Source organism: Rhipicephalus microplus, chromosome 1, assembly GCF_043290135.1.
Source record: "Rhipicephalus microplus isolate Deutch F79 chromosome 1, USDA_Rmic, whole genome shotgun sequence".
NCBI lineage: Eukaryota > Metazoa > Arthropoda > Arachnida > Ixodida > Ixodidae > Rhipicephalus > Rhipicephalus microplus.
Genome location: NC_134700.1, coordinates 67,193,844 through 67,212,830, shown reverse-complemented (window position 1 = coordinate 67,212,830; position 18,987 = coordinate 67,193,844). Strand labels below are relative to the sequence as shown.

The 18,987-nt window shown below is 46.6% G+C and overlaps 1 protein-coding gene across 4 annotated transcripts in view; it reads right to left on the bottom strand.

The window, feature by feature from the left end:
- Positions 1–1,868: 1,868 nt before the first annotated feature.
- LOC119178736 (riboflavin transporter 2) overlaps positions 1,869–18,987 on the bottom strand; it is a 236,943-nt gene continuing 219,824 nt past the window's right edge. For 3 of the 4 annotated variants that reach the window (XM_075875054.1, XM_075874958.1, XM_075875014.1), the window contains exons 6-7: positions 7,635–7,865; positions 1,869–3,838 (exon numbers count right to left, since the gene is read on the bottom strand). In XM_075875054.1, coding sequence (XP_075731169.1) covers positions 3,650–3,838; positions 7,635–7,865 — 420 coding nt within the window. In that variant the 3' untranslated portion in view covers positions 1,869–3,649. The remainder of the gene's footprint in view (positions 3,839–7,634; positions 7,866–18,987) is intronic. The other variant, XM_075875090.1, reaches the window with a different exon arrangement.

Sequence of the window (18,987 nt, the reverse complement as noted above, 5' to 3'; positions counted from 1 at the left end):
ACGCACGCCTTCATGGTGAGCCTCCACAAGCCATCAGCGCATAGCTTCCTCTAAGCCAGCCTTCGCCTCTGTGCCTGGCCACCCCGCATCGCCAAAAGCAGGGGCGTATGGTATGAACGCACTATAGTAATGTGCTTAAGGGCGTGAAATAACGTGTAGTGGGCAGCTCCCACGTCGGGACAGATAAGTCTATCCTCTCCGGCACAGTTGTGTCCTCAAATCAGGAATGCGCAGCGCAGCATTTCTTTTGGACAATGTGACTTCTGCAACCCGTAACGCAGGAAACCGCCAGATCATGTTATCTGAGCTTGCAAAATCTGAGCACATCATGCATGTGTTTGACGCCTGAATTTCTGGATATATCTTGGGCAAGAGTGCGAGACTGGGATTCACCCCGACCTGCAAGAGTCTAAGCCTCAATGCCTGGTCAGTTTACTGTGCGGTGGCAGATACTTTCGCCTCCACCAATAAAAGTTTCAAGTAAGTCCGTTGTACGTCGTTGGGGGATCTTTGTAGTCCAGAACGCCATTGCCGCACCATTGATACTTTTTGGCGGGTGGGGGGGCACCTCCCTAATTTGGAATGGGGACCGGGCGGGATGATATATTGAAATGTCTTCTCGTGTCTTTTATGCTGCAAAAAGTTAGGGGAGAGGGCACCTGCCCATGTGCCATCCCCTCGTTAGACCAGGTGGTTTCGACTCTCCAATGCATGAGCCTCTTTAGACTGAGGTTGACTTCCGTAAGGAGGCTTTTCTACTCAAAAACTCGTTAATTTTCTAGAGACGATAGTCTTTCTTAGGGACCTTCGACAAAAAAGTTTGGTCTGTCTGTCTGTCTGTCTGTCTGTTTGTCCGCCCTAACGATACCTCAAACGGCACCACTCGGCCAACCCCATCCGCCCACCAATATTGCTCCAGGTTTAGCGTTCATAGGTGTGCGATTGTCATTTAAAAAGCGGTTTTTGCGCATATATGAGGCGCCATAACAACACGTCAATGTTTTGTATGTCAGCCTTGGCTCAATCGAATGCACACTAACCCCTCAAATTGAGAACTCCCAGCGAGAAGATCATTTACGTGCTCACCGCGCTCACACGGTGGCTCGAGCAATTGTCGATCGAGTTTCCCGGCATGGCTAGGCCGAGAGCCCAGATCAAGTGTCTCCTCCACTTTCATACCAAGACATAATAACTACGCTCTACACCAGAGCTTGTCAGATCGTGTATCTGTCACCACCGTCGTTTTGCGGGAGGAGGAGGTGGTACTATTAACGCATAGTTTTCTCAACTTCTCCATACACAAGTTCTACTCTGACCAGTACGTCTGGGTTGCGGCAGCTGTCCAACGTCGTTCCAGCTCGTGGTGGAGCGCAACGCGAAATTATTCCCTCCCATTCCACTCATCCTGCGCCTTTTCCACACCAAAGAACTGTGGGACGATACCCTCTGCGATGGGCCTCTCTAGATGCGCCACGCCTCGGTTCGACGGGCCCATTTTTGTCACCAAGATCAACATGCCTTGAGAGCATTCTTTCTCCCTTTATTGGTTTATATTTCTTTTTATTAAACTTTCTTTTTTCTTCTTTCTCTGCACGCTGATAGGTGTGATTCCCGATCACATTCGTAGGTGGTAGAAAATACCACTGGTTGAACAAGGACACAAGATGAAGGCTCAGGACATAGAAGCTATTCTACGCAAACACACACATGATAAAGCACCTGTGCCCAGTTTCTTCTTTTTTTGTCTTCTTCATCAATCAACGCTGTTTTCATTGGCTATAATGTATCAACAGCATAACCTATCTTTGTGGGTTTCACCATCTCATGTAGAACAGGTAGCCTTGGTGTCGCTGCAAGTGACAAGTACATGCGCTTTCCTGAAAAACTTTATTTCATCGATGACTCGGCCGGAGCCAGACCATTCGTAAGAACATGAATAACAACATGTACAGTATGACAGCGTATTCCTTTACTTTACATTTAGGGGAAAGGATCAAAACAAGAAAATAAATAGAAAAAAAGGCCTTAAAAACACAAAGTTAAAATAAATTGTCAGCCAGATCAGTAGGAAAAGTTAATGGCAGCCCATATTTTGCACAGCGAACGTTCATGGTGGAAGTTATGAGAGCCATAATTTGACAACGAGCACAGCCTCAATGGATGTTCAAGAAATGGTATTACTAAGAACCACGGGAGAAGTACACACGAGTGGAGGGGTGAGGTTAGCACCCGTTGACTATCAATATCGCGTTAAAAAAGTCACGGCTTTGCCGCAAGGGCGAAGCAATGAACGCGATAGCAACAATTGGGAAGGTCATGCGAAGAAGGGTAAGCAGATCGAAACTTCCCCCGCTCTTCTCACGCACGAATGACGCACGAAGGGTACTCACAACTACAAACGAAAGCGAATAAATGTCTCAGTCGTTACTTCGCTGTGTCTGAAAAGCGCGCTATTTTCGCAAACGGACACTGTGCAGCGAATGCAGTGACCTTTGTGCACGCCGTAACTAAAACAGAATTATTCTGCTTAAAGCCCAAGACGTAAGACACTCCCCACCGCGAGATAAACACGCGCAGGAGTGAGCGTTCATCCCGCCCCTCTCTGCGCGGGGAAAAGTATGCGTGGGAGATGAAAGAACGCCCCACCGCGACGCGACGGTCTGGCGACGCGCACTCAATGCGTAATCTCGCTGCTAACGTTGAAAACACGATAGTTCCCTCGAGATCATGATCGCCAGTGGTAAGTGGTTGATATCAGTAGCTTGCCGTTCCAACCGAAGCAGGCGCTCGTTCGTGGCTCTGTGACTAACACCTCGCACTCACAAAGAAGAGGTTGGACATTCCATTCCGCGCGCCGGAGTCTTTTTCTGCAATAACTTTTTCTTGCTTCTTCACACATATATATATATATATATCTGGGTTGCGGCAGCTATATATATATATATATATATATATATATATATATATATATAGGGTGAATGATGATGATGCCAGCGCTGACGGCAAAATTTAGCCAGGAGTGTACATATAACTGTTATCGCATTAAAACATAAGAAAAAGAAACTGACAAGGAAAGACGGAGTTGGTAGGAGCTGAGGGCTCTCGACGCGGATTAAAGGGTCGGCATCAGGGAACGACCTTAAAATCACATAATGCTGTACATTCATTAATATTCATAATATGATCTGGCTTTTGAGGTGAAAGTAAATAAAATGTAAAAAAGTAAAAAACAGACGGAGCCGAATGGAAAAAAACAGTGGAAATCTTGAGAGCGTTATTACACAAAAAATGAAGGACAATAAAGCGGATGTCATTAGTGCATGCGCAAGCTTACAACTGCTTTACGTTTGTTTGCTCTCTGCGTTGTTGTTTGTGTACACATTAGTAGGAACCTAAAAGCGTCATCTTTTCACAACCAACAGGCTGGCTCTTCTAGAAAACATTCCGCTATTAGAAATTTAGGACTGTAACAGCATTATAATATATATATATATATATATATATAAAGAGAGAGAGAGAGAGAGAGAGAAAACTCGTTATGTGTCTCTGAAAGGAGTTACAGCGTGGCGGGCTGCGTGTTGAAGAGATTGTTCCCGCCAAATAGTCCCGCCTATTCAGTACGAAAGCACGTAGCGTGTTGATACAGCCGTCACGCAGATTTGAATATGTGCGTATAGTTTGTGAGCACGAACATCAGCATAGCACCGATGAAGGAGCCGCCCTGGGTGGCGACACCGTACCACATGAGAGAGCGGGCACCGCCATGCGCCATGGTGCCCGCCGCCAGGCGACACTTGACAAACGTCGTCAGGGACACGAACAGCACCCACGAAGAAATCTGCGCATCGCCGAGAACAAGTATACACAGTAAACCAGCTCATATACCTCACAGGCTCTTATCGCGCAGATCCTTACAACATCCTTAACCCTCCAAACAATGCACTTTCCCAAATCGCTTGAGTTTGACAAACGCGCAGACACAGTTAGCACTGTAAACCAGAAAAATTATGGCTGTACTTCAAAGCATATGAAATTACATCAGCATCCAAGGTGCACATACTTGGCCAACTTTGCACACATGGCATGCAAACCATCAAAGAGACAGAGTGCTCGTCCAACTATGTCCTATTCCAAGCATCATGGTATTTTAAGCCACTCTAATGTGTTGGTTCGCATGTCCCGTGCTGCATATTTAGGCATTAAGCATTCAAAGAAGACACGCAACTTCATGATGTAGTTTCAAACCTATGGCTCTCAAACGCGCTCATGGGGTAATCAAAACATGTGTATAATATTCAACCCCAATGCCTAGTTTTAATAACCAGCTGGCACATCTTTGTATAGGACACCGATGTCTTGATAACCTATAACACCCTTAGCAATTAAATAGTTTGAGTAAACTCTATTTGGGGAAGCGGAAGACCTTTGCAATTCTGCAGAAAACAAGACACAGAAAAGACGAAGACAAAGAAAAGTGGGAGTTAGAGAGAACCCACACAGCAATGCGTGTGTTCCCACGCTTTTTGTTTTGTTTTTTCTATGTGCTGCTTTCTTCGAAAATGAATAAACACCAACTTGCCGAACTTTCAATTTCGTAACACCAGTAGACTATCAAGTTTTGCAAATTGCTGTCAGGCAAAAATGGTGTTTTAAGGGTGCGAAGTACTTGAAAGTGTATATTGTGACTCCTTTCAATAATTGCTGTGGCTTTCCATGAAGCCTCTTTTTCATTTATTGTGAAGCTGTCTTGAAATTTTCTCAAGTTTCGAGGGCCAACATTTATGTCGTCATGCCAACATGCATGACCTTTACACACATCTGGCTCATATTTGGCGCACAGGAACTTTTTGCGATTCGCCGCGCTGGGGCGCAAGCTTATTTTGAGTTTCGCGGGCATTCTGGAGGGACGCTGAATGTACGCTAGCAAGATTCACATTTGATGCTAGATAACTGGCTATTTTCGCGATTATCAAAGAGCGATATGCTCACTTAAGGCTGGAGCACTTACACGACATATCCAATAAACACTGCCGATATATTTTCAACACTCTTGAAAGAATGTGCGCCAAATATAACTTCGCTGCTTTCTGCCGGCACGATTCCGTGTAAAAAATGACTACCAACTCTCACTTCAATCTCCAGAATATTTGTCGTACAAAAGGCTGACTTTGTAGACGAAGGGGCAAACGTGGATACTATGGTATTTGTGACAGCAAAATCATGATATTTCCGTACTTTTTATTTCAAGTTATATAAAGCTAAAATTCATACACATGGCTTCTTCAAAAACTCCGTAATGGTAAACTAACTATTTTTAGCTTAACAAAAATGGCGTTCACTGTTATGTCACCACCCATGAGTGTCACCTACCAGTCACTTTCTTTTAGACTTGACTATTTTCTGCAGACACCAAGCACACGCCAAGCAGTCTTGTTGTCTGATAACGTGTATACTATATATATATATATATATATATATATATATATATATATATATATATATATATATATATATATATATGTATAAAAAAATATAGTGTATATATATAGGCAGGCATGGTGGTTGAGTGGCCGTAGCGTTGCATATAGTCAAGTAGATCCTCCGTGAGCGGTAACAACGTGGTTTATTTCGACGTTTCGGCCTAGGGTAAGGCCAGACTCTAGGCCGAAACGTTGAAATAAACCACGTTGTAACCACTCACGGAGGCTGTACTTGACTATATATATATATATATATATATATATATATATATATATATATATATATATATATATATAAGGGAAACAAGTGTATACCTAAGGGCTCGTTTTTCCGTGTTTTAACACAATATTAATGAGATATAACAGACAGTAATGCCAAGGAATGTACAGGGGAAGTTATTAAAATCAATGGAATGTAAATAAGAAGAAAGAAAAATGGATGAAAAAAAAGTGGATGAAAAAATTACCAACTGTGAGCAGGAATCGAACCTACGACCTTCGAATTACGCATATATTTATATATATAAAGTTGTTGCTGGGTTAGTTAGTAAAACATATCAAAAAATTCATTTTAGCGCTAACACACGACACAATCACGCACACACACACTCAGCAGTGTGCGTGAATGTGTCATGTGTTCACACTCAAATTTTGTTTTATATATATATATTGATTGATTGATATGTGGGGTTTAACGTCCCAAAACCACTATATGATTACGAGAGACGCCGTAGTGGAGGGCTCCGGAAATTTAGACCACCTGGGGTTCTTTAACGTGCACCCAAATCTGAGCACACTATATATATATATATATATATATATATATATATATATATATATATATATATATATATATATATATATATATATATATATATATATATTTATTTATATATATATGTGTGGGGGGGGTTGTGGATGTATATATATTATACATATATATCTATTTTTACCATGACACTGATTACACGAGTTTCATCTTTCAACCATCCGTTAGCCACTTCCATACAACCTAGCCGCCAGAATTTCTACAGAAAGGTTCCTGCCTTTCTGGATCCCTATGCGACAGCCCACCAGCTGGTATTCAATAGTGACTAATTTGAAGGTCTTTGCATATTAGGAAGATGTAGATTAACAAAGCTATTTGTAAATGTCCTCCATAATATGCATGCATTCTAGGAAGATGTAAAGGTAAAAAATTGAAGCATAGAAATTTTGGTACCAGCACTGAATGGAAGGTCAAGATAACACGGCCCTATGTGCCGAGTGGTCAGCGATAGCTTGTGAGGCGTGAGGGGGATATGTGGGTGGTATTTTCATGGCTGTGTGTATGTTGTGGGCACATGTTGGTGGATGTACGGGGCGTATTCTAACGTTGGATGCTGCATGTTTTGACTTTATGTGCTAATGCAACTGATAGCCATTGATATTCGTTCATCCGCGACAAAGCTCTGCCATATTCTGCCGAAATTTTGTAGGCGTTCTACAGGTTTCGCGCAGACATTCTGCATTAATGCTACGTCCTTTGCAGCGAATGCCCTGCCGACTTTCTGCGCAACCAGTGTACCACTTGCCTACTGAGATTATACACGGATGACAGAAAGTCTGTCAATTCTCGGCACGCATCCTGCATCTAGGGTGACTCCTGGTGTGCAGAATTTGTGCAGGTAGGCTGTAAGCTTTTTGTAAGAGTCTGCTACGTTAATGTTGGGCGCCGAGCAGAGCACTACACACATGCTATTTCAAAATCCATGTGCGTCACTCGGTCACCTGGCTCACACTGCATTTCCAGCTTACAGCCCGCTCTTCGGGCCCAAAGCAGACGAGAAGTGTCCGAAGTGTGTCAATAAATCCAAGTACGTCCTCTCGCACTCGACGAATTCAGCAAAAATTTTGCGGAGTGAGATTACTGAGGGAATGAACTTTTATAGTGAAGTCAGTTGATTATCGCTCTAGAAAATTTTGCACGGTGCGATTCAAAGAACCAGTGCTGCATAGAAATACAGGGATGTCAGTAATACTTTAACCATGTGGTTTAAATTGCATTTAAGGCACTAACGAATTCTGAAGGCAAAATTTCTCCAATGATAGGTATTTTATTTATGCGGAGAATCGAAACTTTTTACCCAGAAGGCAAGGGAGCTCAGTACGCACCATGATGGCTGCTCCAGCGGCCGTTCCCACCAGAATAGGGTTCGGACTCTGCACGGCGAGTAGCAGGATGTACGCCGCGCAACCCAGCCCACCTGCCGTGATGAACACAAGTCCTCCGAGGCTCTTAAGAGGAAGTAAGGCGGCCACGGAGCACGACACCGGGTTGGCTATAACAGCAAGATTGGTCGCCAGATGGTAGGCAAGTTGTCCGTAGGGAAGGCTCGAATACGTCTGCAAGTGAACGTGCCAGTAGTTGCTCACTATGCTATACTACTGACGTAAATTATAATTACCATCGGTATTGGAACAATCAAAGTATTCAGAATACCGTTGCGACATTCCAGCCGATATATGAATGTCTCACTCGGATTTTACACGAGCGAATCTCACTCGGAGCCTGAGATTCGCTCGTGTAAAACGAAGTAGAACAGAATCCCAAAACGTCGCCTAGGATAAAATTCGATCCTAGCTGCGTTAGAACAAGATGAGTAGTGGAGGGCACGAAGAGGCATCGCTGGTGCGTTCGTAGTAAATGCTGCGATATATATATATATATATATATATATATATATATATATATATATATATATATATATATATATATATATATATATATTGTTAAGCGGTTTATTGGCGGACACTCAGCGATGATTAACGACAGCGACAGTCAATGCGGGGATCGACTCTCTGCGCGAGCTGCTCTTCTTCTTATGAAAAGGGCGACCCACTAGAAGGCGCTGAAGAGGATGACCCACTGTTCAAAGGCTTTACCACAACTACCCCGGGTACAAAAAGGGAGCCGCCTGGCGACCTAACAGGTGGTTACAATGAGCGGGTCATGGTAGGCCTTCAGGCGCTCCACGTTAACAATGTCACGTCCTCGACGACGCATGTCCGAAGATGGTTCGATGGGTTCAATCAAGTAGTTGACTGGGGAAGTGCATTTGACGACACGGTAGGGGCCTTCGTATTTAGGCAATAGTTTTGAAGATAGGCCAGTTGCAGTAGTAGGGATCGAGAGCGAGACGAGCGCTCCAGGGAGGAACGTGGGCGCAGTAGTGCTGGCGTCAGCGCGAATGACTTTTTGCCGCTCTTGATCATGCGCTGTAAAGGTCCTTGCAAGCTCTCGACACTCTTCAGCAAGCTTGGCTGTAGCAGAAATAGGCGCCCACTCGGACGGATCTGGCTTGTACGGAAGTATAGTGTCGATGGTGTGCGACGGGTGCCTTCCATATAATAAAAAGAAAGGTGAAAAGCCAGTAGTGCTTTGAGGGGTGGTGTTATATGCGTAGGTGACGAAGGGTAGAATGTCATCCCAATTTGTGTGATCGGCGGTTACGTACTTGGAAAGCATGTCGCCGAGCGTACGGTTGAAGCGTTCCGTGAGGCCATTAGTCTGCGGGTGGTAAGCAGCAGTTTTGCGGTGAACAACGTTGCACTCTTTGAAAATGGCTTCGATGACTTCAGACAGGAAGACGCGGCCTCGATCACTGAGCAGTTCCTGAGGTGGACCGTGTCGCAGCATGAATCGTTGGAGCAGGAAGGAGGCCACATCGCTCGCTGTAGCCGCGGGGAGAGCGGCAGTTTCGGCGTACCGCGTGAGGTGGTCCACAGCAACAATGGCCCAGCGGTTACCAGCTGACGTTAGTGGAAGTGGCCCATACAAATCGATGCCAACGCGCCCAAACGGCCTGGCAGGGCAAGGTAGAGGTTGCAGACCTACCGGTGACAGTTGCGTTGAAGTCTTGCGGCGCTGACATTCTATGCAGGAGCGAACGAATTTCTGCACGTAGCGGTACATGCCGCGCCAAAAGTACCGTTGGCGAATGCGGTGGTAAGTCTTCGATACCCCGGAGTGCGCACATTGCGGATCAGAATGAAAGAATTCGCATATGTCAGAGCGCAGACTGCGAGGTATGACTAGTAGCCACTGGCGGCCGTCACCGTTGTAATTGCGTCGGTGGAGGAGGTCGTCGCGAACGGCGAAATGGTGGGCTTGACGACGCAACGCGCGAGTGGATGGAGTGAATGGATCAGTCAGCAAGTTTATCAGTGAGGCAATCCATTGATCCTTGCGCTGTTCAGTAGCAGTGGCATGAATGCTAATCGAAGAAATGGCGAGGTGAGACACTGAGTTGTTGGCATTGTCGTCAGGCAAGGGAGAGCGCGACAGGGCGTCGGCGTCAGCATGTTGCCTTCCATTGCGGTACAGCACGCGGATGTCGTAGTCTTGTAGGCGAAGTGCCCACCGGGCGAGACGGCCTGAGGGATTTTTCAATGACGACAACCAGCATAGTGCGTGGTGGTCGGTGACGACATCAAATGAGCGACTATACAAATAAGGTCGAAACTTTGCAAGGGCCCAGACGATTGCCAAACATTCCTTCTCGGTGACTGTGTAATTAGTCTCGGCTTTAGTAAGCGTACGGCTCGCGTACGCCACGACATATTCCGGGAACCCTGGTTTGCGCTGCGCAAGGACAGCGCTGAGGCCGACACCACTGGCATCCGTGTGTACCTCTGTAGGGGCCGTAGGGTCGTAGTGGCGGAGTATGGGAGGGGACGTCAACAAACGACGAAGTGTTCTGAAAGCGTCATCGCACTGTGATGACCACGAATGGAGAGGCCCGTTACTTCCGAGAAGCTTCGTCAGCGGCGATATGATAGTCGCGAAGTTTCGAATGAAGCGCCGAAAGTAGGAACACAGTCCTACGAAACTGCGCAGTTCCTTGACGGATGTCGGCTTGGGGAACTCGGTCACGGCGCGAAGCTTAGCTGGATCAGGGAGAATTCCGTCCTTGGACACGACGTAGCCGAGTATTGTCAGCTGCCGAGCTGCAAATTGGCACTTCTTTAGGTTCAGTTGCAGACTGGCGTTGCTCAGACGCGTTAAAACATGCCGAAGGCGTTGAAGATGCGTCGAGAAGTAAGGAGCGAAAACGACGACGTCATCGAGGTAGCACAGGCACGTGTGCCATTTTAGGTCACGCAGAACTGTATCCATCATGCGCTCAAAGGTGGCGGGCGCATTGCACAGCCCAAACGGCATAACGTTGAACTCGTACAAGCCGACGGGAGTGACAAAAGCGGTCTTCGGTCGAGCGTCCTCAGCCCTAGGCACTTGCCAGTACCCTGAGCGCAAATCGAGGGATGAAAAGAATTCTGCTCCTTGCAGGCTGTCAATCGCGTCATCTACCCGCGGTAGTGGATACACGTCCTTACGAGTGATCTTGTTGAGGCGTCGGTAGTCCACACAGAACCGCACAGAACCGTCCTTCTTCGTGACTAGAACGACAGGAGATGCCCAGGGGCTGCTAGAGGGGCGAATAACATCGCGGCGAAGCATGCCGTCGACTTGCTCGTTGATTACACGGCGTTCTGTGGGAAATACGCGATATGGACGTTGCCGCAGCGGTGGCTGTGCGCCTGTGTCGATGCGATGCGTAACGGTGGATGTGCGGCCGAGGGAAGGTTGAGCGACATCGAAAGAAGAGCGGAATTCTTCCAACAGGCCCAAAAGCTGGGAACGCTGGCCCTGCGTAAGGTCGTCTGGTATGCAGGGACCGAATATATCATCGGATGATGAAGCAGATGTCGAAACAGCACCAAGCGTACAGGAACTTGAGCAGTGCATGTCATCGGGTTGATCCATAACTTGCGCGTCTTCGATGGGTTCCACGATGCCGAGACATTCCCCTCGCACCAACGTAATGCTGTACGGAGATGAGTTCACAACGAAAATAGTGGTGCTGCCGTGAGTGAGTTGCACGGTCGCGAAAGGAACCAGCAAGCTTTTTTTTATGAAGACACGATGAGATGGCGAGAGGAGTGCAGCGGTGTCAGAAAGGCTTGCGCAGTAGAGCGACACCGCAACGGACGAGTTTGCAGGCACTTGAGTGTCGTCTCTGACGAGTAACTTGCTTGCAGCGGATGGACTGTCGGCCGGCGTCAAAGAAGAGAATGGCGTGAGTTCTATTTCTGCTGGTGCGCAATGAATGACGGCGGCGTGGCGGGAGAGAAAATCCCATCCTAGGATGACGTCGTGAGAGCATGAAGAAATTATGATGAATTCGACCGCATACATCACGTCCTGAATCATAAGGCGGGCTGTGCACATCGCCGTAGGGTGAATACTTTGAGCGCTGGCTGTACGGAGGGAGAGCCCACAAAGCGGCGTGGTCACTTTGCGCAGTAATCGGCTAAGTTTTTCGTCCATCACGGATACGGCGGCTCCAGTATCTACAAGGGCATATGCACGAACGCCATCCACAAGCACGTCTATCACGTTCGACGGGCTTTCCTGAGGGCTTCCGCAGTTCGACAGCGTCGCAGCCCTTGCCTCGTGGACTGCGACGACTAGTTTTCCTGGTCACCCTCGAGTGGACGTGGCCGCATTGGCGACAGTGAGCGACGTCGTGGAGATGGTGAACGGCGGGTAGACGGAACGGGGCGGGACGACGGTGACATAGGCGGCGGTTGGTCATAAGAGCGGCTTGACTGGCTGGGAAAGTTGGAGGCGACCTGCGGTTGCTGCACACGATTGCAATAGCGTGCTACATGACCGATGCAACCACAAGCAAAGCAGATGGGGCGATTGTCAACAGTGCGCCATTGGTTTGCGGGTCGCATCCATGTCGCAGAACGCGATTGGCGAGCCGGCTGCTGATATGAGTGCATGATAGGCGGCACTCGGGGCACGTGGGTGACGCCAGCGTATGTAGGCGAGACCGTTTCTCCAAAGGCCTGGGGCCTCGCGATGGTTTCGGTGTAATTTAGGGAAACAGTTGCAGAAATCGGTGGGGGCGGCCTTGCAACAACTTGGGCGTAGCTGAGTGGCACAGATGCAGGAGGCGGCTGGTGGTATTCAGGGACGACCTCCGCGATTTCCTGCTGAATGGCTCAGCGGAGCGGAGGTAGAAGTGTACTTGATGGCTGTTGAGCATGTTGTGGGGAAGCAAAAGCCAGTAGAGAGACCTGGCGGGCAACTTCCTCACGCACAAACGACTTGATTTCGGCGAGCAAGGTTGCGTGGTCAGGAACTGCTGACAAGGCCGAGAGATCAGCATCACGTGGTGGCGGTCGACGGGTCATCAAGCGCTGCCGCCGCAGCTCGTCGTAACTTTGGCATAACATGATGACTTCTGCCACAGTGCGGGGGTTCTTTGCCAGGAGCATGGTGAAGGCATCGTCGGCGATGCCTTTTAGGACATGCGTGATTTTGTCAGCCTCTGACATGTTCAGGTCGACTTTCTTGCACAAGTCAAGAATGTCCTCGATATAACTTGTGAAGGACTCGCCGGTCTGCTGGGCTCGTTCACGTAAACGCTGTTCAGCTTGCAGCTTACGAACGGCCGGGCGGCCGAACACGTCGACGACAGCGGTTTTAAAAGCGGACCATGTCGGGGAATCAGATGCGTGGTTGTTGTACCACATGCCGGCCACACCCGCGAGATAGAAAAACAGGTTGCCGAGTTTACCTGCTTCGTCCCAATGGTTGGGGATGCTCACGCGTTCGTACATGGCCAGCCAGTCCTCGACGTCGGTGCCATCCGCTCCGGTGAAGACAGGAGGGTCGCGGATGCGGGGGACACCGGGACATGGCGTCGGCGTAAGAGGAAGCGTTTGCTAGGCGGCGTCTTGGTGCATGGTCGGAGGCACGGTACGGGATCGAAGCTCCAAGGGCATCGAATGCGGACCGAAGGTGTTTGAAGGACAGAGCACTCTCAGCACTCTCCACCCAATTGTTAAGCGGTTTATTGGCGGACACTCAGCGATGATTAACGACAGCGACAGTCAATGCGGGGATCGACTCTCTGCGCGAGCTGCTCTTCTTCTTATGAAAAGGGCGACCCACTAGAAGGCGCTGAAGAGGACGACCCACTGTTCAAAGGCTTTGCCACAATATATATATATATATATATATATATATATATATATATATATATATATATATATATATATATATATATATATATATATATATGTATATATATATATATATATATATATATATATATATATATATATATATATATATATATATATATTTATATAGTCTAGTAGATCCTCCGTGAGCGGTCACAACGTGGTTTATTTCGACGTTTCGGCCTAGAGTCTGGCCTTCATCAGGAATGAAGATACAGTTTGTCGGTGCTCAGCTTTATACAATCTCAAATCAGAGGGCAAGGTAAGAGGGAAAAAAAAGAAAAGAAAAAAAAGAAAAGAAAAGAAAAGGAAAGAAAAAAAGAAAAAAAGATAAAAATAATATACGGTGAACGCCCCTCGGGTGCCCCCCTTCCACTTTTCCCTCCACTCCCCCCCATCTCTCTCCCCCCTCTCCCCTTCACCTTTCTGATGTCAGCGGTCTGTGTATGTTTCCGTTCACTAGCGCATTACTCCCGATCAGACGGTCCCTCCTGGCACTGACGGTTCGGTGTGGGGCAAAAAAGAGCTTTTCGGGAAGTCCTAAGCCTTTAACTGCTCGGGGTCCCGTAAACAATTCGTCGTAGAAGGACGGGGGCCGCGTATTGTGGCAGAGGCTGGTCAGTGGGCATTTTAGGAAGTTCTAAGCCTTTAACTACTCCGCGCCCTGTCAACATTTCGCGTAAAAATAGGGGTGCCCCGTATTGCGGTAGGCTGTGCAAGCGCGTGCAATGCGAATTCCTGGCCCGCTTCTAAATTACGCGCGTCGTGGGGGCCTCCCGGCTGTGCACATGGTTGCTGTTGGGCATGTCGTGCATGGCACAATTGATTGGGTAGTAAAATAAAACAGAAAACAGACGACAGCTGCACTTAGGAAGAGTAGTTACACTTGGAATTGTTTTAGGTTGTCCAGTGCCCTTCGCAGCTGCAGTGCCGTGAACTCAGTTACTATTTTCATCGTTGCCGTTATTGTTTTCTAATGCTTTAATTGCTGCAAGTGTACCAGGATTCTCATTTATTCCTCTATCGAGGGTGTTAAATCGGTGGATAAGGTATGACTCTCGTTGTTCACGTTCTCGATTTGATTTAAATCCCGTCTCTAAGAGCGTTACTGATAGTTTGTCGAATGCGTGGTCGGGAAGATTGAGATGTTTTGATAGAGGTAGACTTGGGGCTGATTTCGCATGGGCTCTGTGATTATTGAAGCGAATCCTCAATGGTGTTTCTGTTTGTCCGATGTACTGCATACCACACACGTTGCATTCGAGTAGGTACACCACATTAGAAGAATCGCATGTTAGGTTTCCTCGTATGTTAATCGAAAACTTGGATTGCGTGCTGGTTGCTTTGTCTGTTTCTCGCATCGCCTTACATACAAGACATCGTGGCTTTAAGCAAGGGCGGTATGAATTATTGGGGGGTGATGTGTTAATTTGGGAGTGGACAAGGGTGTCTTTGAGGTTACGTGGTCGTCGGTAAACGACGCCTGGAGCGGATGGGAATGCGCGTTTCAGACGTTCACTTTGTTCCAGAATGTTGTAATGTCGTTTAAGGATTTTGTTTACATTGGGGAAGTTTGTGCTGTAAGTCAAGCAGAAGTTTGTTCGTTGTGGGTCTTCTCGTGGTGGTCGCTTCATAAGTAAGTCTTCACGGTTTAGTTTTCTCGCTTTTTGAACAGCGTCATTAATTACATGTGGGGGGTATTTTTGTTGCTCGAGCATAAGTTTTAGCCTCTGTGAGCTCGTGTCAAAGTCAGCGTCTCTAGAGCAGATTCGCTTAAACCGGTGAGCCTGGCTGTATGGAATACTGTTTTTACAGTGGCGTGGGTGATCGCTTTGGTAATGAAGGTATTGTTGTCGATCCGTTGGTTTGCGATATAGGGTTGTAGAGAGCTTCTCTTCTTCTATCGTTATGGTAACATCAAGAAAATTTACGGTAACTTGCGAGTATGTGTGTGTGAAGTGTATGTTCGGGTGTACAGCATTGTAAGTGTCTATAAAGCTGAGAAGTTCGTCCTCGCTGTGGGTCCAAATAAGAAAGATGTCGTCTATGTATCTTCTGTATAACATTGTTTTCAAGGAACTTTGTGCAAGAAATTCAGATTCTAGCTTTCCCATAAATATGTTGGCATAATTAGGTGCCATTTTGGTGCCCATAGCGGTCCCGCTGATTTGTCGAAAATACTTTAGGTTAAACTCGAATGAATTTAATTCGAGGACCATCCTCGTCAATGTTGCAATGGCAGAGGAGTCTGGGGTGTTAGATTGTCTATGGTTTGTGTACATGTTTCTTAGTGCAGCTATGCCGTCATCGTGAGGAATATTTGTATATAATGAAGAGACATCAAGGGTAACCAAGTACGAGTTTTTCGGCACACAGACACCCGCAATGTCTCGAAGAAAATGTGTGGTGTCTTTTATGTACGACGCGAGGGTGCATGGAATGTGGCTTATTAGTTTGTCCACGTACCCTGATATGGGTTCAGTTATTGTACCGATGCCTGATATGATTGGTCGACCTGGGTTACCGGGTTTATGAATTTTTGGGAGGATGTAGAAGCGACCTAATAAGCCACATTCCATGCACCCTCGCGTCGTACATAAAAGACACCACACATTTTCTTCGAGACATTGCGGGTGTCTGTGTGCCGAAAAACTCGTACTTGGTTACCCTTGATGTCTCTTCATTATATACAAATATTCCTCACGATGACGGCATAGCTGCACTAAGAAACATGTACACGAACCATAGACAATCTAACACCCCAGATTTCTCTGCCATTGCAACATTGACGAGGATGGTCCTCGAATTAAATTCATTCGAGTTTAACCAAGAGTATTTTCGACAAATCAGCGGGACCGCTATGGGCACCAAAATGGCACCTAATTATGCCAACATATTTATGGGAAAGCTAGAATCTGAATTTCTTGCACAAAGTTCCTTGAAACCAATGTTATACAGAAGATACATAGACGACATCTTTCTTATTTAGACCCACAGCGAGGACGAACTTCTCAGCTTTATAGACACTTACAATGCTGTACACCCGAACATACACTTCACACACACATACTCGCAAGTTACCGTAAATTTTCTTGATGTTACCATAACGATAGAAGAAGAGAAGCTCTCTACAACCATATATCGCAAACCAACGGATCGACAACAATACCTTCATTACCAAAGCGATCACCCACGCCACTGTAAAAACAGTATTCCATACAGCCAGGCTCACCGGTTTAAGCGAATCTGCTCTAGAGACGCTGACTTTGACACGAGCTCACAGAGGCTAAAACTTATGCTCGAGCAACAAAAATACCCCCCACATGTAATTAATGACGCTGTTCAAAAAGCGAGAAAACTAAAGCGTGAAGACTTACTTATGAAGCGACCACCACGAGAAGACCCACAACGAACAAACCTCTGCTTGACTTACAGCACAAACTTCCCCAATGTAAACAAAATCCTTAAACGACATTACAACGTTCTGGAACAAAGTGAACGTCTGAAACGCGCATTCCCATCCGCTCCAGGCGTCGTTTACCGACGACCACGTAACCTCAAAGACACCCTTGTCCACTCCCAAATTAACACATCACCCCCCAATAATTCATGCCGCCCTTGCTTAAAGCCACGATGTCTTGTATGTAAGGCGATGCGAGAAACAGACAAAGCAACCAGCACGCAATCCAAGTTTTCGATTAACATACGAGGAAACCTAACATGCGATTCTTCTAATGTGGTGTACCTACTCGAATGCAACGTGTGTGGTATGCAGTACATCGGACAAACAGAAACACCATTGAGGATTCGCTTCAATAATCACAGAGCCCATGCGAAATCAGCCCCAAGTCTACCTCTATCAAAACATCTCAATCTTCCCGACCACGCATTCGACAAACTATCAGTAACGCTCTTAGAGACGGGATTTAAATCAAATCGAGAACGTGAACAACGAGAGTCATACCTTATCCACCGATTTAACACCCTCGATAGAGGAATAAATGAGAATCCTGGTACACTTGCAGCAATTAAAGCATTAGAAAACAATAACGGCAACGATGAAAATAGTAACTGAGTTCACGGCACTGCAGCTGCGAAGGGCACTGGACAACCTAAAACAATTCCAAGTGTAACTACTCTTCCTAAGTGCAGCTGTCGTCTGTTTTCTGTTTTATTTTACTACCCAATCAATTGTGCCATGCACGACATGCCCAACAGCAACCATGTGCACAGCCGGGAGGCCCCCACGACACGCGTAATTTAGAAGCGGGCCAGGAATTCGCATTGCACGCGCTTGCACAGCCTACCGCAATACGGGGCACCCCTATTTTTACGACGAAATGTTGACAGGGCGCGGAGTAGTTAAAGGCTTAGAACTTCCTAAAATGCCCACTGACCAGCCTCTGCCACAATACGCGGCCCCCGTCCTTCTACGACGAATTGTTTACGGGACCCCGAGCAGTTAAAGGCTTAGGACTTCCCGAAAAGCTCTTTTTTGCCCCACACCGAACCGCCAGTGCCAGGAGGGACCGTCTGATCGGGAGTAATGCGCTAGTGAACGGAAACATACACAGACCGCTGACATCAGAAAGGTGAAGGGGAGAGGGGGGGAGAGAGATGGGGGGGAGTGGAGGGAAAAGTATATATATATATATATATATATATATATATATATATATATATATATATATATATATATATATATATAAATATATATATATGCTCCCTAATCCACTCTGCTCTCTTCTTGTCTCTTAAGGTTACACCTACCATTTTTCTTTCCATTGCTCGCTGCGTCGTCCTCAATTTAAGCTGAACCCTCTTTGTAAGTCTCCAGGTTTCTGCTCCGTAGCTAACTACCGGCAAGATACAGCTGTTATATACCTTCCTCTTGAGGGATAGTGGCAAACTACCTGTCATAATTTGAGAGTGCTTGCCAAATGTGCTCCACCCCATTCTTATTCTTCTAGTTACTTCAGTCTCGTGGTTCGGCTCTGCGGTTATTACCTGCCCTAAGTAGACATAGTCTTTTACAACTTCAAGTGCACTGTTACCTATCTCGAAGCGCTGCTCCTTGCCGAGGTTGTTGTACATTACTTTCGTTTTCTGCAGATTAATTTTAAGACCCACCTTTCTGCTCTCCTTGTCTAGCTCCGTAATCATGAGTTGCAATTCATCCCCCGAGTTACTCAGCAATGCAATGTCATCGGCGAAGCGCAGGTTACTAAGGTATTCTCCATTGACTCTTATCCCTAACTGTTCCCATTCTAGGCTTCTGAAAACCTCCTGTAAGCACGCGGTAAATAGCATTGGGGAAATTGTGTCCCCCTGCCTTACACCCTTCTTGATTGGTATTCTGTTGCTTTCTTTATGAAGCACTATGGTAGCAGTTGATCCCCTGTAGATTTCTTCCAGAATGTTTATATAT